This window comes from Cuculus canorus, chromosome 6 (genome assembly GCF_017976375.1).
Source record: "Cuculus canorus isolate bCucCan1 chromosome 6, bCucCan1.pri, whole genome shotgun sequence".
NCBI lineage: Eukaryota > Metazoa > Chordata > Aves > Cuculiformes > Cuculidae > Cuculus > Cuculus canorus.
The window spans coordinates 40,412,798-40,430,771 of record NC_071406.1 but is presented as its reverse complement, the minus strand read 5'-3'; the positions used below and the strand labels follow the sequence as shown (position 1 = coordinate 40,430,771).

The 17,974-nt window shown below is 48.7% G+C and overlaps 1 protein-coding gene across 8 annotated transcripts in view; it reads right to left on the bottom strand.

Moving 5' to 3' along the window:
- Positions 1 to 5,230: 5,230 nt before the first annotated feature.
- The window catches only part of COL6A3 (collagen type VI alpha 3 chain), a 67,618-nt gene continuing 54,874 nt past the window's right edge, over positions 5,231 to 17,974 (bottom strand). For 6 of the 8 annotated variants that reach the window (XM_054070614.1, XM_054070618.1, XM_054070619.1 and 3 more), the window contains 7 exons: positions 17,433 to 17,722; positions 15,916 to 16,176; positions 14,075 to 14,149; positions 11,377 to 11,556; positions 11,212 to 11,265; positions 6,311 to 6,481; positions 5,231 to 5,992 (listed from right to left, as the gene is read on the bottom strand). In XM_054070614.1, the coding sequence (XP_053926589.1) occupies positions 5,937 to 5,992; positions 6,311 to 6,481; positions 11,212 to 11,265; positions 11,377 to 11,556; positions 14,075 to 14,149; positions 15,916 to 16,176; positions 17,433 to 17,722 (1,087 nt within the window). In that variant the 3' untranslated portion in view covers positions 5,231 to 5,936. The remainder of the gene's footprint in view (positions 5,993 to 6,310; positions 6,482 to 11,211; positions 11,266 to 11,376; positions 11,557 to 14,074; positions 14,150 to 15,915; positions 16,177 to 17,432; positions 17,723 to 17,974) is intronic. The other 2 variants (XM_054070616.1, XM_054070617.1) reach the window with 2 other exon arrangements.

Below are 17,974 nucleotides of genomic sequence, written 5' to 3'. Positions count from 1 at the left end.
CTAAATCTAGCATCTTCCACGTTGCCTTATCTCAGCTTATCATCTCGTTACTCAGGGCTTTAATGATTTTATGGCTGGCAGCTGCAAGGTTTCCATCTCATAAGCAGGAGGCTGAAGCAAGAAGTGGCGAAGAGAAGGGTCATGGCCACACAGAAGACCCATGGCCAAGGAAAAATCCACATTTAAGTATCAGTTATTTGAAGATCCTTTTCTCCAGGCTCAGCTTTTTTTTTGAGTTTATTTTCATCTGAAAATAACTGAGTTTATTTCATGCTGAAGCACTTGGATATAGTCCTGATTTCCAGGAATGCCCAGTGTGGAAGACATCCTTTTCCTTGAACTCTTGACTTTGCAATGTCAACACTCGCTCTGTAGGGCATTGCCTTGGTGTGTCGTGGCTGGAAAACCTGCTTTTACCGAAAGGAGCTACGCAGGTACCTGCGTACATCTATATACTTTCAGACCTGCTTCTTTCACCAAGGTAATAAATTTAATAGTGGCTAATAAAATGTGTCAAAGCCACTTTCCCTCTTCTCGTAAAGGTTTCCCATGAGGGCTATGATTAAATGCAAAGCCACAGCATTAAGAGAACATAAACAAGCATTGAATGACATTGCTATCCTGCATTTAAGGGTCTGGCTGCAATGCTTAACTCTGCTATGTGCGATACCATCGGTTATATCTCTGTTTTGATGTCGAACACTATAGTTTTCAGCAGCAAACTCATAGCTCACCTGCATCCAAGGGCAACATCTTCATCCAAAACCCTCTGGGTTTCAATTAGAACAAGAGAGATTTGAAGCTGGCTGTTGCAAAAGCCATGTAATAGTTCGTTCCGAGTGCTGTCCTCTATCACCCTTTAGGACAATTATAGATTTGCCCTACATCTCTAGAATTTTCTGGGAACCGGTTAGTCAAATCCTTGCAGGGCTGTAGGTCAGCTTGACCCTGCCTCGGAGACCCACACAAAGTCCAAGAAAGTCTTGGATTTAATTACGCTAGGCTTTTCGTGCCCTCAGTATCCTTATTCCAAGTTTAATCCTCTGTAGAGCCAACCTCATTAAAGCCCCCTCTGAACTTGATCCTTGAAGTGGTGGGGTCTTCTTTCCCTCCAGACCACTACTGTGACAAGTCTCAACTACAGCTAGATGAAAAGGTCATCTTTAATGTGCCCAGAGTTGTCTCCATGTATAAGCTTGGTCACGCTAAGGCTTCTTTACAGCACATAGTGCTTTGTCTTCTAGTCATAAAGCTAATTCTGTCCCAGTCAGCAGAACCACCGGTCCTTATTTTACCAATGACCCTCCTCATGGGGGGAATTTCACAGTATGCTTGCCCAGAAGAAGCCACAAAGTCCTACCTGTCTTCCTGCACCCACACCTCTGTTTAGGAGTGGGTCCTGGCTCCCTGAACATGAGACTCTGCTGCAAGTCAAGATGCTTAGTGGTGGTCTACAGCATCTGTGTCAGGTTGGAAGACATGGTGAAGGTTAAGGACCTTGTCACTGGTGCCCATAAGTTTCAGAAATGGCACATCATGCTTAGATGTAGGCAATCGCAGCCCACCTGAACTGTCTACGTCAAAGGTCAGACCTTCCGAGTGTTTCTTTGGGCCACCTCAGGACGTGAGGTAGCCCCACAGGTGAATTGTGCTAAAACACGTATACAAGCCCATCCAAAATAAGATGTGAGCAGGCCAGAGTGGGAGAAGGATGCCAGGTTACCTTCTCTGCTGACGCTGGAATCTTTGACAAGACATCTCGGCCGTTAGGAGACGTAATATAGCTGTTGTAGTCCGGCAATGAAAGATGCTGTTTATATGCCTTGACAGTATCTTTTCTAGGCTGGTGTGCCTCAAGAAAGCAGGCTCGCAGACACAGAAGGTCTTTTCAGGCCACAGTCCAAGAGTTTGAGAGCATCAACCCATCCATGGGGCATGTCCTCCAGCAGGACACTCAGGGCTTGTGCTGAAAGATGCAGAGAAATTCTAAACAATGTTAGACAACAGAGCAGGTCTGTATGAGGAGACTTTGCTTCCAGTGAATCTCTTTTATTGCACAGTGTCCCCTCAGCTTATGGGGAAAACGCTGGGCTTGAGTCTGGCTTTTATATCTTTGCTGTCTCACTCTCAGGGAGGGATGGAAAACTGGTGCCGTGCATTTCAAAGCAAAGCTGTGGACTTTTTTGATGCAGGACACTCAGATGGGATGTCTGCTTAAAGGGCTGTGTCCTCTGGATTGCAGCAAATCCATCCATAACGTCTGTCTTGAGTTCACCAATGCACTATCATAGAATCATAGAATCATAGAATAGTTTGGGTTGGAAGGACCTTAAAGATCCTCTAGTTCCAACCCCTTTGCCATGGGCAGGGACACCTCCCACTGGCTCAGGCTGCCCAAAGCCCCATCCAACCTGGCCTTGAACACCTCCAGGGATGGGGCAGCCACAGCTTCTCTGGACAGCCTGGGTCAGGGCCTCCCCACCCTCATGGTGAAGAAATTCCTCGTTATCTCTAGTCTAAATCTGCATCTCTCCCATTTATACCCATCACCTCTTGTCCTATCCCCACAAGCCTTTGTGAACAGTCCCTCCCCAGCTTTCCTGCAGGTCCCTTTCAGGGACTGGAAGGTCGCTATAAGATCTCCTCTATTTCTTTTAGGATGCTGCTAAGAAATAGTTTCACGAGGGGGTGGGAACTACTTAGCCAGATCTGATTTGTCCCCTCCCCTGCTTGGGGGGGCTTGGGGGATTCTAGCAGGGTCTGCAGCATGGGGGGTGCTAAGAAATGGTGATGGAAGACAGCGAAGGCCACCCCAAGAGCAGCAGGATGTGGATATCGGGGCTAACCGGGTGGGGAGGACGCTACTCGAGGCTGGGCTGAGCTATTTTTACTCCCGGTCTGGTCCTGCAGCCACGCTGGCAGATGCGCTCCCAGCTGCAGATGACTTCCATGTGTAACCCCGCGTGGCCGCTGGCCGCGGGCCCGGGGCGTAACGTGCTTCCTTAAAAGGCTCGGGAGAGGCCACTGCTACGTCCCACAGCACTGGGGATGGGAGGGAATGGGGGGCCTCTAACCAAGCCTTGCGCTCCCCTGCACCCGTGAAAGCCCAGGATGCGCCTTCCTTTCTTCACGGACCATCAAAAGCAGCTTTGCTGGGAAACAGGGGTAGCACCGGCATTGGGAAAGCCTTTTCCGTGCTGCAGAGAAGGATAGTTTGTGGGTCGCTTTAAGCTGGCTGCAACTTTTATAACCCAGGAGAGCAAAGAAGGAGGTCTTTAGGACATCTCTGTGCAGGACAGGCTGCTCCGTCCTCTGGTGCAGCCATTGCACAAGACAATCATAATAATAAATAAATAAAAGTTACCCATTCCCCTCTTTTTTTTTCTAACGGAGCCCTTGTGGTGTGTTCAGAGAAGGTGCCAAATAAACAGCACAGCTTCCCAAGCGCAGCTGCCAGGGCTCATCTCAGCCCCAGTCGAGCAGCATCCCCGCCGTCCCCAAGCTCCGCACAAGTAGCTTGGTAAGGATGGGAGATGTTGGGAGCTGGGCTGCTTTTCCTGCTGGGGATGGCATAAAAGCTGTCCCATGAAAGGGACACTTAAACCCCTGCTGGGACAAAGCCCAGAGCGATATACGTGCTCCCTTTGCCACTATGAATCTGCACATGAACAACTCCAGATGAGCCCTGCAGATCATGTGCAGCGAGGAACAGAGAACCTGAGGTGTTTTGCCAGCTTTATTTACACCAGTAAATGGTGTTATGGAGGGCAAATCATCCTCTTGGGAGGGCTGCTTTCGAAGGAGTTGTGTACAACACGTGGAGCGTGTCATAGTCCTTGAAATGCCTCAAAAAGTAGCACCACAATGTGTGGGGCAGGTGAGCACCACGTCACCTTCTCCTCGTGGCAGTCCCACTCCAGCCTATGGAGGAAGACCCTGGATAACCCTAAATCGTAACCTTGGTCACCTTTCCAAGATCTAACCAATGCCACCCTGTTCAGAAGTGGGTAATTGTCCTCTCCTCTGCGGACCTGCTCTGGTTTTGGCGTTCAGCTGCCCCATCCACGGCTCATGCCTGCAGGGCTCACTTCTTCCTTCGGAGCACCTCCAGTGGGAAGTGTCATCATCCCCTGCCTGCGAGCAGCAAATGAAGCTCAGGGAACATCAGCCCCACAGCCCAGAGCTGCCCTGTGGGCTGGGAAGGGGGCATTTATCTGCTTTGCGCTTTTAGGGGAGGTTTTTGGAAGGGTAGCTCCAAAAATTCACACTGTGAATTTTAGCTTCCTTGCGTGAGCTCAGCCAAGGAGAGGAACACCCTAGGGTAAAAGCTGTCATGACTACAGGCAGCAAAGGAGACACCCCAAAATGCCCATGGGGTTGTTGAGTTGGAAGGAACCTCCAGATACCTCCGATCCAACACCCTGCTCGAAGCAGGGCCAGCTGAGGCTGAGCTGCTCAGCGCTGCATCCAGCTGAATCTGAATTCCTCCAGGATGGAGATTTCACAACCACGACATCTTGGTTTCCATGCTTTTCCAAGCTGGAAAACTCCAGGTTACCAGCAGTGATGTCCTCCTGAATCCATCCTCTACAATCCTCCCTCTACATCCATCTTCTTTTCAAGGGTCAGTGGGATTTCCCTCCAAATAAACGCATTGCCTGGAGAAGAGGAGGCTGAGGGGAGACCTTATTACTCTCTACAACTGCCTGAAAGGAGGTTGTGGAGAGGAGGGAGCTGGGCTCTTCTCCCAAGTGACAGAGGACAGGACAAGGGGGAATGGCCTGAAGCTCCGCCAGGGGAGGTTCAGGTTGGATATCAGAAAAAAATTCTTCACAGAAAGGGTCATCGGCACTGGAACAGCTGCCCAGGGAGGGGGTCGAGTCGCCTTCCCTGGAGGTGTTTAAGGGAAGGGTGGATGAAGTGCTGAGGGACATGGTTTAGGGAGTGTTAGGAATGGTTGGACTCGATGATCCAATGGGTCCTTTCCAACCTGGTGATTCTGTGATTCTGTGATTCTGTGATTCCATACACTGGAAAATGACTCCACTGACGCCCACCGTGGCTTTTAAAAAGGACAAACCCGTGAATTTCTCAAAACCTCCATTAGACTTTTATTTAAAGTTCTTCGTATAGACTTCCTGACACAGAATCCACAATAAAAATAAAACCCTCCTCCCACCCGCCAAACCCCTCCCCCCTTCCCCCAAATTGCTTTGCTTTGTGTTTTATAAAACATACAACATCAGAAGAACGCCAGAGGCGTCCTACACCACAATTTCAACATTTGTTAACTGAGGCCTTGGTCCCAGCAGTGCATTTGCATTCGGAAACCTTGCTTCCTTTTTCTTGCTAGTTCTGTTGGCCACGGTATGTTACAAATGCGTATGAGAGGTCTAAGTTCGAAATCTAATCCAGCGAAAGGAGACAAAAAAAATAAATCAAACAAAAAAAAAAGGAAGAACGAAAGGTTGAACCACTTGTTTATCAGAATTAGCTACTCTCTTACACGAAGGCTTCCCCCGTAAAGTTGCGCTCAGTTATGAGAAAGATAAAAGCAAGCACGTAACAGTTGCAAGTGAAATTATTATGATTTTTCTTTTTAATCTCGTTTTCGTGGTGCCTTAGATAGGCAGCCCTGCCGGAATCGGAAAAGAAAGGGTAATTTAGAGACAATAACAATCTGCAATTAGGTAAATATTTGGTAATGTTGAAGCGATACGATATAACCTGGACACACGTAGCACTCAGTCCACAAACGGTTAGCACCATATTGATAGGTCATGCCGCAAAACGCTTGCTTCAAGGTTCGCTCGGAAGTTAAAAGCATGAAATAGTACAGTGCAAGGTAGTCTATACCCTTAGCTTCTATAGGGGTAAGGAGGCAACGGCTGATGCTCCCGGCTGTCTCAGAGGTATGTGTTGACAGGTCGCTGGCTCTATGTTTCCGTCGTCGTCACCGCGCCAGGGATGATGTTTCCTGAAATGTTACCTCCTTGATGGTGGAAGAGAAAATAAATGAGATTATTCCGTGCGTGGGAAGCTGCACAGGGTATTGAGGAAGGGTAAATGGAGTTCATTGCCAGGATCATAGAACCGTAGAATCACCAGGTTGGAAAGGACCCACTGGATCATCGAGTCCAACCATTCCTAACACTCCCTTAAACCATGTCCCTAAGAACTTCTAAGGGATGTAGGGACTTGCTATGAAGTCCAGAGCACCACCAGCAAGTTCTCTACAGCGATGCACCGGACTGGAAATGCCAGGAACCCGGCGTTCCCCCCCTTCTCCAGCCACACAGATGCCGCTTACCAGACATGCAAACTTTTTCACATTCTTTCTGCGTGTTAAATCTGTTCTCGTTGCCTCCGCAGCTGCCGTACCAGAACCGGGCGCAGCTCTTGGTCTCGGGGTCGTAGTGCCATTTTAGCACAAATTCCCTGCAGGGCCCCTCGTCTTTTTGCAGCCAGCAGATATCTGTGACTGTAGAGACAAAGAGGAGCAAGAGGAGTCAGCAAGAGCGAAACACAACCTCTCGGAATCCATGGGAATGGGAGAGAAACGCCTGTGAGCAGGGCTGGCATGCAAGAAGGGGCAACCCCAGCACAGATTTTGCACGTCTCTTGAGACAAAATCCCATCTCTTAGTTTGCAAAGAGGTCTTTCTTTGGAGGTCGCCAGCCACGATCCACGAGCTCTCGGCTGTGTTGCTGTCGTGCACCCACGGTGCGATGCTGAGATGAAGGAAAAGTGCAGCATTTGTCTGCAAATCCCTTGGATCTGCAGGAAATGAGTTGGCAGGGCTCAAACCTGGGAGAGGATTGGCAGGGAGGCAAGGCGAAAAGTATTTGCACCATCATTTTCCCATTAAAAATACTGGCTTCCCCAGAAAAATAAGGAATTTTCTACATGAAGATGTCCCTGGACACATCACACACTGCCCCGTGGCATCCTGCATCCCTCGTGGGGTGAGCGGGGAACAAAAGAACTAAGTATTTTGGATGCATTAAAATGAAACCACCAAATAAACTTAAAAAATTAAAGTTAAAAAATCTGGTGTTAGCCACTAATTTAACACCAAGTCACAAGCAAAGCATCCTCTGCACACAGAGGGTGTGCGCTCAGCGTAGCGTAACAAGTAGCCATCGCAGTTTGCCCTGGAAAAGCTTCGTTTCCATAGCTCTGAGTCAGGCAATTCGCCCAAATTTCTGCCATCACAGTCATTGCTTCTACTTATCGTCCCTATGGCTTCAAGCTGCCGGTGTCCAGCCTTGGATATGCATAAAAATCGGAAGATATCTGTTAAACAAGTATCAAGAAAACAGCCAGCACCAAAATATGAATGGGAACAAAGGGGATTCCAGTGGGTGAAATGCTGATTTCCTCTTACTAGAGGGGTATTTGCAACTAGAACCTTTTTTTAATTGAAAAAAAAAGTCATTTACCTTCTTTTTCCCCCCACCAAAATAAAGATAAATCGACGCGTACAAAGTACACCAGCAATGACTGGTAGGGAAATTCTGGTTTAGAAGTTATCCTCTGATAATCTTGTCTAAGGATCGTGTGATGATGTAAACCTGGTTCCAGAAATCAAGCTGTTTCAAGGGCTGGTCTGAAATTGTGGTTCACAGCCCTAAACGCCTTCTGCAGTCCCACCACGCAGAAACAGCTCTTTGGTAGCAGCGAAGGCGCCTGAATTAGCTGCGATCCTTGGAGCAACCACGTGAAGGCAGAATTTTGAGAGATCAAAAGCTCAATGCTGGTAAAAAAAAATCATTTTATATTAACTTCTCTAGAATCCTGCCTGTCCCAAGAGAAAATAATCAGGCACTAATTGCAGGGGGCTGAGACGTCTTACCAGGTCTCTGTCCTACGAGAAATAGAGCCACAACATATCCACAACGAATAGAGAATGGAGTAAACAGACGCAAAGTGAATATGTAAAAAGTTTCATTTGCAAGCAAGTCTGTTGGGGTCTGATGAAAGCAAAGGCATGTGAAACGCTTCGAAAGTTTTCATGGGAAGAAGGATGCAGATTATCCCTGAAATCTTGAGTAGAAAGTAGGTTTCGCAACAGATCCCAGGCAATAAGAAAGCCCTGGCAGTGGGTTTACTTTAAAGGAAATTGTGGCTGGTGCTGCCCAGAGCCTGGAATACTGCAGCGCGGCCAGGATGGTTCCAGGGTGGACATGAGAATGCCCAGACTGGTGTCATGGACCGTGCACCCCAACTAACGCTATACCTCTGAACAGGCTCTGCCGAACACCTGAACTCCTTTCTGCTCACTCATTTTAATTCTTTTTTCTCCTTTTCTTCCCTGTGCAGAAGTCTCTCCGTGCCGTGAACAACTGAACCGATCGCTGCCGGAACAACACTGCGGCCAAAGAGGTCAGACTCAAGGGGTTCTCGCTGCTGCAGTCACGAGAAAGATTGGGTGGTGATGGGAGCAATGGGTTTACTGTTTAGACAGGAGGAGGTGGGATTATGTCCTTTCTGAGAGAGGAGACGGGTCTGAAAGGGCACTCCTGCCCATTATCCTGTTCAGATTGTGGCTTTCTGAAGCAGGATTTCTTTCTTAACCTCCATTTTTCTTTGGAATTTGAAATCAATGCTGACCTTCCAAATTCAGCTTTGCTTTTGGGCTCCTATAGCCAAAAACTTGTCCTTACCTTTGGCAGGATCTTTGCTTTTAATACTCAGGGGTTATTTTTTTCCCTCTTTACCTGCCATCCAAAAAAAAAAAAAGCCAGCAGATGCGAATTCAAGAATGACTCTGCCCCAAACCCTGCACAATTTTTTTGGGAATCCAACCAGTAAGGAAAACATTCAGCTGATGGGAGGTATAACACAATTTTTGTCTGCGACACAGGGTCCGGGCAGTCCAGCTTTCCCCCTTTTCATGCCCTTGGAGAGCAGAAGCAAAGCGGATCCACTTTATGATCAGCGGATGCAGAGGGACATTCGGACATCACTTTAGAAGCAGATCTGGCTTCAGGAAAGCTGCTGAAAATTCACTTTAATCATGATCTTCGGTTTGCCGGCCCTAATATTCACACCTCTGGGGTTTGTGCCGCTTTCTGGTCTGAGCACCACCGAACACCACCCAGCGACTGCTCCAGCTGAACCCCTAGAACGAATTTTAACCCCTCAGAGATATGGTTTAATAGTGGGCAGGTAGGGTTGGACTTGACTTCAAAGGTCTTTTCTAACCAAATGGTTCTATGAAAGCTCCTCTCCACCAAAAGCCCCAAGCTCAAAACCCAATAAATGAAAATAAAGGAGAACAAGAACCTGGAGGTGTTCAAGGCCAGGTTGGATGAGGTTTTGGGCACCCCGATCCAGTGGGAGGTGTCCCTGCCCATGGCAGGGGGGTGGGAATTAGATGATCTTTAAAGTCCCTTCCAACCCAAACTATTCAATGATTCTGAAAAATGGTTTAAGCTCTGACTGGCAGGTTCAAAAGATGGGGACAACGACCATAAGGCAGGATTTTAATTCACCCTGCGGAGAAAAGGTGCCTGGACTCCTCAGCTGCACTTATAGTTAATTTTGTTAAGGTAAAAAAATCATATATATATGTATAAATATTCAATAATTAAAGGCCATGACACCATTTAAAAGGCTTCAAATGGGAAGTGGTTCTGCTGCATGTTTTTGGACGCAAAGAGCCCTGGGGTTTGGGAGAACAACTCATTTCTTAGCGTCACACCTGGCTATGGTACGTGGCATGGCCTGAACCGAGAGCCCATCCCAACACTCGGCATTTTAAAAGCCGAGCTGCATGCAAATTCCCACGTCTCTTTTTCTGTGGTGGATTGAAGCTCTGGTTTTGCAGAGAACAAAAAGGGACTAAAGATAAAGTGGTGAATAGAGCGGAAGACCCTAGCGGGGCAGGCAGTCCCTCCAGGGCCCCTCGGCTGCTATTCTTGACTATCTGCCCAGGGAGAACGGTGCCAAATTCACAAAATATCACTTTAGCCTGAACAACAGTTGCTGGAAACATCATCAAGGCATGTGATGATGATCAGAAGGGGTTGGCCTTGGGGATGGCGGTAGCAGAAAAACACCCTCTGGAGGAAAAAACGCATCACCTGCTCCGTGAGGAGGAAATCCTACCCTAGACTGAAGCTACACATTCTTGCATAAGCCATACGCTGCTTCCTCTGGCTGAGAAGTCCTCCAACTGCAACCAGCGGATCTTTGTGATGCTTCTTTGCAGCCCAGAAGCACCTTACACCCCCCTTTTGTGAGCAGCGGCCACACCAAGCATCTCCATGGCTGGTGGTGGCTTCCTCCTTGCTTGCCTCTGTGTCTCTGCAGGGGCAGCCACAGCTGCCGTTGGGCCGCACTGCTGCCAGTGATAAAAATTCCCGAGTCGGATTTAAGGAGCCTAAAATACACCTAAGAAAGTGAAATGGTTGGGGAAGGTCCTTCATTTGCCTTTTTAGACCTTGTCATGCCCCAACGAGGATTAAAGCCCTGCACTGACCAGAGTTTGCTTCACTCCTAGGTTTCCATCCCATCACTCCCAGGGTCTCTGAAACAGAGCGGGGAAGCTTTGACTCCGAGGCTTTGCTGGGATCTGGTTCCCATCCCAACCCCTTGCTGAACCAACACAAGTGATTGCAAGGCTCTGCTTCCTTCCTGGGTCTCCAAGAGGTTTGCAAAAACAACCCCTTGATCCCAGAAACCCCTGAAGGAGAAGAGTTCTTTGCCATTTTCCTGTGGGCTCAACTTTGATTTTTATCTTTTGGTGCAGAAGGAAGACATTCACACTCAAGACCCGAGACCCGTGGCTTAGTTTTCCACCCAGTATTTCAGTTCCAGGCAGTGAAACGTTTGCAGTGCTTTACATCTCATCAAAGTGAGTGGTGGCACTGGTTAGTGACAGTAGAAAGTGGGACTGTGCCACACTCCAGTTCAGCAGCCCCACACTCCTCACGCAACGCAACACATGGATTTTGCTGAAAAGCTGTGTTTTGCACTCCAGTCGCACAAACACAACGCGTCCTGGTGCGACAACACACATGCAAGGTGACTTGCTCATGCAAAGCAGATGGCAGGGCATGGTCATGCCAAGGACCAAATGAAAACCACGTCTACGCTACTGGTGATCTCCTATCGGACAAGCTTGCATGCATGACATGAAATGATCAAGGTGAAACGATGGGTTTGCTTTGGTTTGTGATGATTAATTTGTTTTGGAGGTGTTACCTGGCGATAATCTTTTCTGAAGGGGTGGCTGCGGCATGGCTCTCTCAGCTGCTGCTGGAGGAACAAGTGTGTGGGTTTGGTTTTTAAATGATGTTTTCTCTCCATCCAAAGAATATTTGACAACATGATAAAACGCAGGAAGATTAATCCCCACATGGTACTTACGTGGTTTTAAGCATTTGCTAAGGCACTCAGCTTCAGCCTCAAATCTATTGGCATTACCACCACAGCCACCATACCAACCCTGGCTGCAGATCTTGTTTTTGTAGTCAAAGAACCACACAATCTGATAGTCCTTGCACTGCATGCCCATGTCAAAGTCCAGCAAGCAAGGGTCTGGCCAATCTGCATGTCAAAAGGTGCAAAGGTTAAGTGACTCTGAAAGGGTTAAAAGCTGCAAAAGGTAAGAGATTGAAAAGAATAATTAAAAAAAAATAACAAAAAAAAACTGGTATAGGACTGGTGGCATTTTCCTGTCCTGTGATTTCTCTTGCTGAACCTTCCCCAGCATCCAGCTTGCCTCTCCCTGCTCTTGATTTTGGCCATGAATCCAAGTCCCAGGTCCCTTGACCAGGATGCTGAGAGCCCCTTAATCCTCCCTGGTGCATGCAGAATTCGGCCCCCATTTATTTGCAAAGCCATTTGTCTTGGCAGTAACTTTTAATCCTTATATAAGTTTATTTAGCTGCACCTGGTAGACTTTCAGGCTTGATGGGAGTTTAAACATACATTCCTTTCCTGCCCAGAAATGATAATTCAGGTCCAAATCCCAGAGTATCTATTAGTAAAGACAGGCCACCCGTGCTAGCAGCTGCTTTGCCCTTAGGAGGAGGGCAGAATTTAGGGCTTCCCCCGAGGTCTGCGGGAAGGATTACGCAGGAGTCTCTCCTGTTGAACAGAGAACTAGAGGAGACTCGGCTAGAAAAACAGATCCCAACCTCCCTGCCCTGCTTTAGCCTGCGGAAAAGTCTAAAGGCTGGAGCACCTCCCATAAGAGGACAGGCTGAGAGAGTTGGGGTTGTTCAGCCTGGAGAAGAGAAGGGTCCAAGAAGACCTTATAGTGACCTTTCGGTACCTGAAGGGGCTACAGGAAAGCTGAGGAGGGACTTTTGACAGAGGCTTGTCGTGATAGGATAGGGGCAATGAGTATAAACTGGAGAGGGGCAGATTTAGACAGGACATTAGGAGGAAATTCTTCACTATGAGGGTGGTGGAACAGGTTGCCCAGTGAAATTGTGGCTGCTCCATCCCTGGAGGTGTTCAAGGAAAGGTTGGATGGAGCCTTGAGCAACCTGAGCCTTGGACACCAGTCGGAGGTGACCCTGCCTACGGCGGGGGGGTTGGCACTGGATGGGCTTTAAGGTCCCTTCCAACTCAAACCATTCTGTGATTCTATGGAAAAACTTCAGACGAGCATCCTCAGGGAATTTTTTACCCAAATTGTTGACTGCCATAAATCCTCAGGCAGACATATTTGCTGCAGGTGGGTCAACAAGAGGGGTTAAGACTGAGGTCTGCGTCGAAGCGCAGGGTACACAGCACATCCATTTTCCTTCTGGCAGACCTACAGAACTTGTTTTCAAAGGGCTGACACTCAAGGGTTTAAATAACGCCATGGGAATGCACATTATCTGGTGGAGACAAGCGAGGTGAAGGCTTTGGAGGGGATGCCAGTGCCAGGGAGACGGGCCAAAAGAGTGGGAACACGTGCGATGACAGGACGTGCAGCAAGGCAGAAATGAGATGGTCCCTGGCCAGTGCCAGCCCTCGGCCCCTCTGCCACAGCAAGCTCCGGTGGTTCCACCAGCCAGGCATGAAGTCCACGCTCATCCCTTTCAGCGTGAGCACCTCAACCCCAACAGCAGCTTTGCAACTCTTGTCGGCTAAACGTGCCGAGCAGCAGCATCTCCCCGTGCCCTCGAATCACCTCAGGAAGAAAATGAACTGCAGTGCAAGCAAAATGCTTGAAGAAGAACATGAGTGGTGATTCAGGGATAAGGTTGGGATGCCGGATCCGTAGCTGGTGCCTGCAGCACGGCTCTGCTGCTTCATGAAGGCTGAGAGCCCTTCCAGAGCTGCGGAGGAAGGTTGCAGCCTGGCACTAACGGTACCGCTGAGCGTAATAGCGCTGATATAATGAGCTTGATGTCAAGAAAAGCAATGAGGTGACCTATTTATCTACGTTAATTATGGGTTATTAACAAAGGTTAACAACAGAGTAGGTGCTGCCAGCTTGCCTGTTCAGCGGTCTACTTCATAGGCTCTTGGTGGCAGAGAAACAGGGGTTGAGGAGATGGGTGAAACTGAGGGGAGGCTACCAGTTAGCCTAATTTATGCAAATGTTTGACACTAATTCCCCTGCAATCCCTGGCTGTTGGTCAAGCTCTTGTTGAGAGCTATGTGTTAAACCAAGGAGCCAAGACCTATTCTTTGCCTCATGAATGGAGGGAGGGAGGGAGGGAGCAAGCATCAGGTGATGTTCTCCATCCACACGTGCTGGGGAGACCGTGGGGAACAGCTTGTCCCTGGAGAGCAGCCAGCACTTTTGCTCTGGCTCGTCTCCCGTTCTTACAATGGAAGCAAGACCTGCTTTGAGTCCCACATGAAGATCACAGCAACTTCAGGGGGCTCTGGTTCCAGGATAGGGCAGAGACGTCAACACAGGGCTCAGACCCACATGGCCAAGGGTGTCTTCTAGGTCATAATCTGTTGGCTCTGCCAAACATAGGTCCTAGCAGGGCTCTGAGAAACGATGGTTTTAGGAGTGGGCAAGGAGAAGACTGGTGCAAATGGCCAGGGTTCTTGGTGGAGATCCCGGCAGAGCCCCCCCCAGCTCAGTGCTCCCTCAATCGCCCGTACTCACCACCCTCGGGCCCTTCCAGCGGTTCAGTGTTGAGCATCATGTTGGCCAGGGACACCTTGGGCTGTGCCGGGGTCTCTGAGGAGAAGAAGCAGTAGGGTCAGCCAAAGGGAAGACAATGTGCTGCAGCACCCTCGGTGCAGCCATAAACAAACTCACTGGCCCCAGTTCCAGCACGGGGGACGCACACAAGTTTCAGGAGTCAGGTCTGGATCTGTTTACCCTAGCACATACATTTCAGAAATGTTTATTGGAGGCAGCTGACGGGATGAGTAATCCACTACCGCCCAGCCGCGCCAGGATGGGTTTGTCTTGCTCTCCCTAGCTGGCGTCTCTGCTGTGTGGTTGGGGCTTATCCTTGAGGTGACTACAAAAGAGCATCCTGAGAGCCCCTCATATCTGCTTTGGATGGCCCCCGCTCACCACGCAGCACCTGACTGGGCAGCAGCTCTCTAGGAGCTGGTCATGGCCTCTCTGCGGCCAATTTAGCTTTGTTTCTCTGGCTTTAGAGATGGAAAAAATGTTGGCATCCTCCAGGGAGGCAAATAGTCCATGATGGATCTTCCCCTTCAGCCCTCAAGGACTGTCAGTGCATTGCATGCCTCTCTTTGATCACGCACCTTTGAATCCCTCTAGGAGCTGTGTTGTTGAGGTTCATCACTGGGGGAAGAGATCCCTTGAGATGGAAAGGAGAACACGGTTCATACTGCATGACTGCATCGTGCCCCTTCCCAGGGCAACCCATGGCTCAGTTTCCACAGGGCTGGAGGGTACTGCAGCCACAAGAAGGGTTGGATTTGCTTTTCTCGGGTGAAAGGTAAGAGTTCAAGCCGGTGTCCAGGTCATAGCTTGTGGGCAAAAGCAACGTCAACACTGCCTACCCAATTTGCTCTTGTTGAAGGTTTCCTCTGTGGGAAACGCAGCTTCCTTGGGCGTTGAGAGCTCCAAGTCAGCACATGTACATGTTACTTCTACACATTAATGTCTTTTTCTCAACATTTTTGTGGGCACGTTTATTGCTTGCAAAGGTAAGAGGCTTCAGACCTGATCCAAACCCATTGAAGCCAACGGAAAAGCTCTCCTTGGGCATAGAAAATGGCTCTGAAGTGCCAGAACAAGCCAGACGCAGCACTGGCAGGACCAGTGCAAACTTCTCCACACCACCAAGCCAAGAAACCTCTATGTCAAACTATACCCAAAGGAAAAAAATAGGCTGTCTCTTACATGGCAACTTTTGGCCATGCCGAAGGGTTTGGTGAGGTTTGTTTCTGATCTGTACACATGAAGTTTGGATCCCCAAAGGACTAAATACTCCATTTAATCTCTTCTTTATGGTTCTTTTTTTGGGGCGTGGAGGGGGATAATATAGTATGCAAAGCAGACAGGCCACTATGGAAATGACAACTGGAGAACAGACTTTCTTGCTTATTTTGCAATCAGGCTGGACTGAATTTACACTGTATTAATCCAGTTTGATTTGTATTATTAATTACAGCAATGTTGGCTGATCCCCTCCAAAACCCATTGTGTGACGCCTCCTGCACACACAATAAGTCACACACCCCCTCTGGGACTGCCTTGAATTCTCCCACAATCTGTGTCTACTTAACACCACTGAACTGTCTGCTTGAGTTTGCACATTTGCAGCGTTCCATAACCTGCTGCTGGTCTGAAGGATGCCAGACACGCAGGGACACAACTGAGCATTTGCCAGAGCTGGGATCCATTGGTACCAATGGATTCCCTATCTTTTACGTGATTTTTTCCTCAATTTTTGTGTGCATTTTCTATGAAAACAAAATAGATGTTTGTTTGTTTGTGTGTCTTCCCCGAGAGTTACTTACTTGTGCTGAATGTCCCTGCGTAGGTTACTCTAGGTTGGGATTTCAGGTAGCCAGTAACGACTACAAGGTATTTCTGTCCACTTCTGAGTCCTCGGATGATATGCTCGGTACCGGTAAGGTTTTGTTTCTGCACGAGCGAGTGGTCGTGTGCCAAGGTGATGGTGATATCAAAAACATAGGCGTTCTGTGGCTCGGGGCTGGCCCACCGCAGTCTGGCACTGGTCTCGGTGACGTCCGTGATCTGGATGTCGTGAGTCTTTGCTGCAATGCAAAAAATCAGAAGAAATCCTAAGCAAGGACTTGACGAGGAGAAATCTCAAGGAGAATTGGTTTCAGCGTTGCGGGATCTCCTCTCCAGTCCACAGCAAATAAATCGCTGAATGAACCATAGAATGGTCTGCAGCCAGTTGGGGCATGGACAAACCAGGCTGCGACTTTGCCATCTCAAATGCCCAAGCCAGGAGACGGCAAGGAAGCTTTCTTTTCATATCCTAAACCATTTACCAAATGATTTCTTCTTTTTTTTCTTTCTTTGCCTTCTACTGCAATCTAAGAAACCAAAGCGAATTCTTTTACAAGATTTACACAGCCTGAAATGTAATTCCCAGCGCAACTTCTCCAACAACCGTAAATGTGGCCACTCGGATCCTTCTCTAGGGTGTAATGGATTCACTGAACTGTTGAAAACCCTCAAGCAAAGTCTGCTTATAATCCAGCATAACTTTAAACAGGGCAAAAAAAAGCTCTTAAGGAAAGGTTTTCCTGCTGTGGCAGCGCTAGATGAGACCTTTGCAAACGCTGCTTTGGAAGCAACAGCAGAGCAAGGAACACCCAGAAATATTTGTTCCCTACGAGCTGATGAAAGCATTGACCGCTAAATAAAAGCTGATTGCTGTTTGTTTATTATTAACACGAGGAGATGCGTTCATCGACTGGTTAAGCATTCCTGGGCTTTGACACATGTTCTTTGTAACTTGTTCATCCAGTGCAGAGCTGCCCCTGCGCTCACGTGAAAGAACTTTGGCATTCCCAAAGAGGTCTCCCCACCGATTCCGTGATGAGCGAACTGAACTAATTATTTATATTAGCTGATGGAGAATTCAAATACCACCAGTGTATGAATCATCATAAACAGCAAAAATTAGCCAAGGGGGGAATGTTACAAGGGAAAAACATAGAAAGCAAATGGGCTGCACTAGAAAGAGAAGTGCTCTTCCGCTGTACTGCTGGGCCAGGCACTAGATGATGGATTGCCCCATATTTAGACACTTTGTTTTGCTCAGAGGCCGCCTGTCCTCCACCTGGTTTCGCACAAACTTCACAACAGAACCTGACAACCCCGCCCCGTGCAGATTCCCAGTTTTGCACCTGAAAAATTGTTTCCGCAAGGACAAAACTTGGCCGTTTAGTGACATTTCCCACAGGAACGGTCAACTTGGGGAGGAAGAAAACCCACAACCCACTGTGGCACAGACAAGCAAGAGGCACTGACCCCCTGAGGAGAGCCTTTCACATACCGCCTTGTCTTCTCCTGCCACCCGACGCGGTGCCGCTGCGGCCGGAGGCTTTGGTGTGAGCGGCAGTGCCTGCTGCACTCTGTGAGGTGATGTTCACCTGGACCACCGTGCTCTCTGTGGTCTGGTTGGTGGCTCTGGTCTGGGTGGTGGTGCGGGCAGTGGTGCGGGCAGTGGTGCTGGCAGTGGTGGTTCTGGCATGGGTGGTGGTGCTCGCAACAGGCTTGATGCTCGCACTGACGGTGGTGATGGCACTGAGGGTTCGGTTCATGGGTGCGTTGGGTGCCACGTACCTGTCAAAGCAAAAGCACCTGAAGTGACTTTTTTCCTCCTCCTATATAAGCAGAATTTTGTAAGTGGAGAGCAGTTGGCATGGAAGTCATTGGCAAGAAACCCCTCTATGGTCAATAGAATCATAGAATAGGTTGGGTTGGAAGGGACCTTAAAGATCTTCTAGTTCCAACACCCCTACCATGGGCAGGGACACCTCCCAGTGGCTCAGGTTGCTCCAAGCCCCATCCAACCTGGCCTTGAACCCCTCCAGG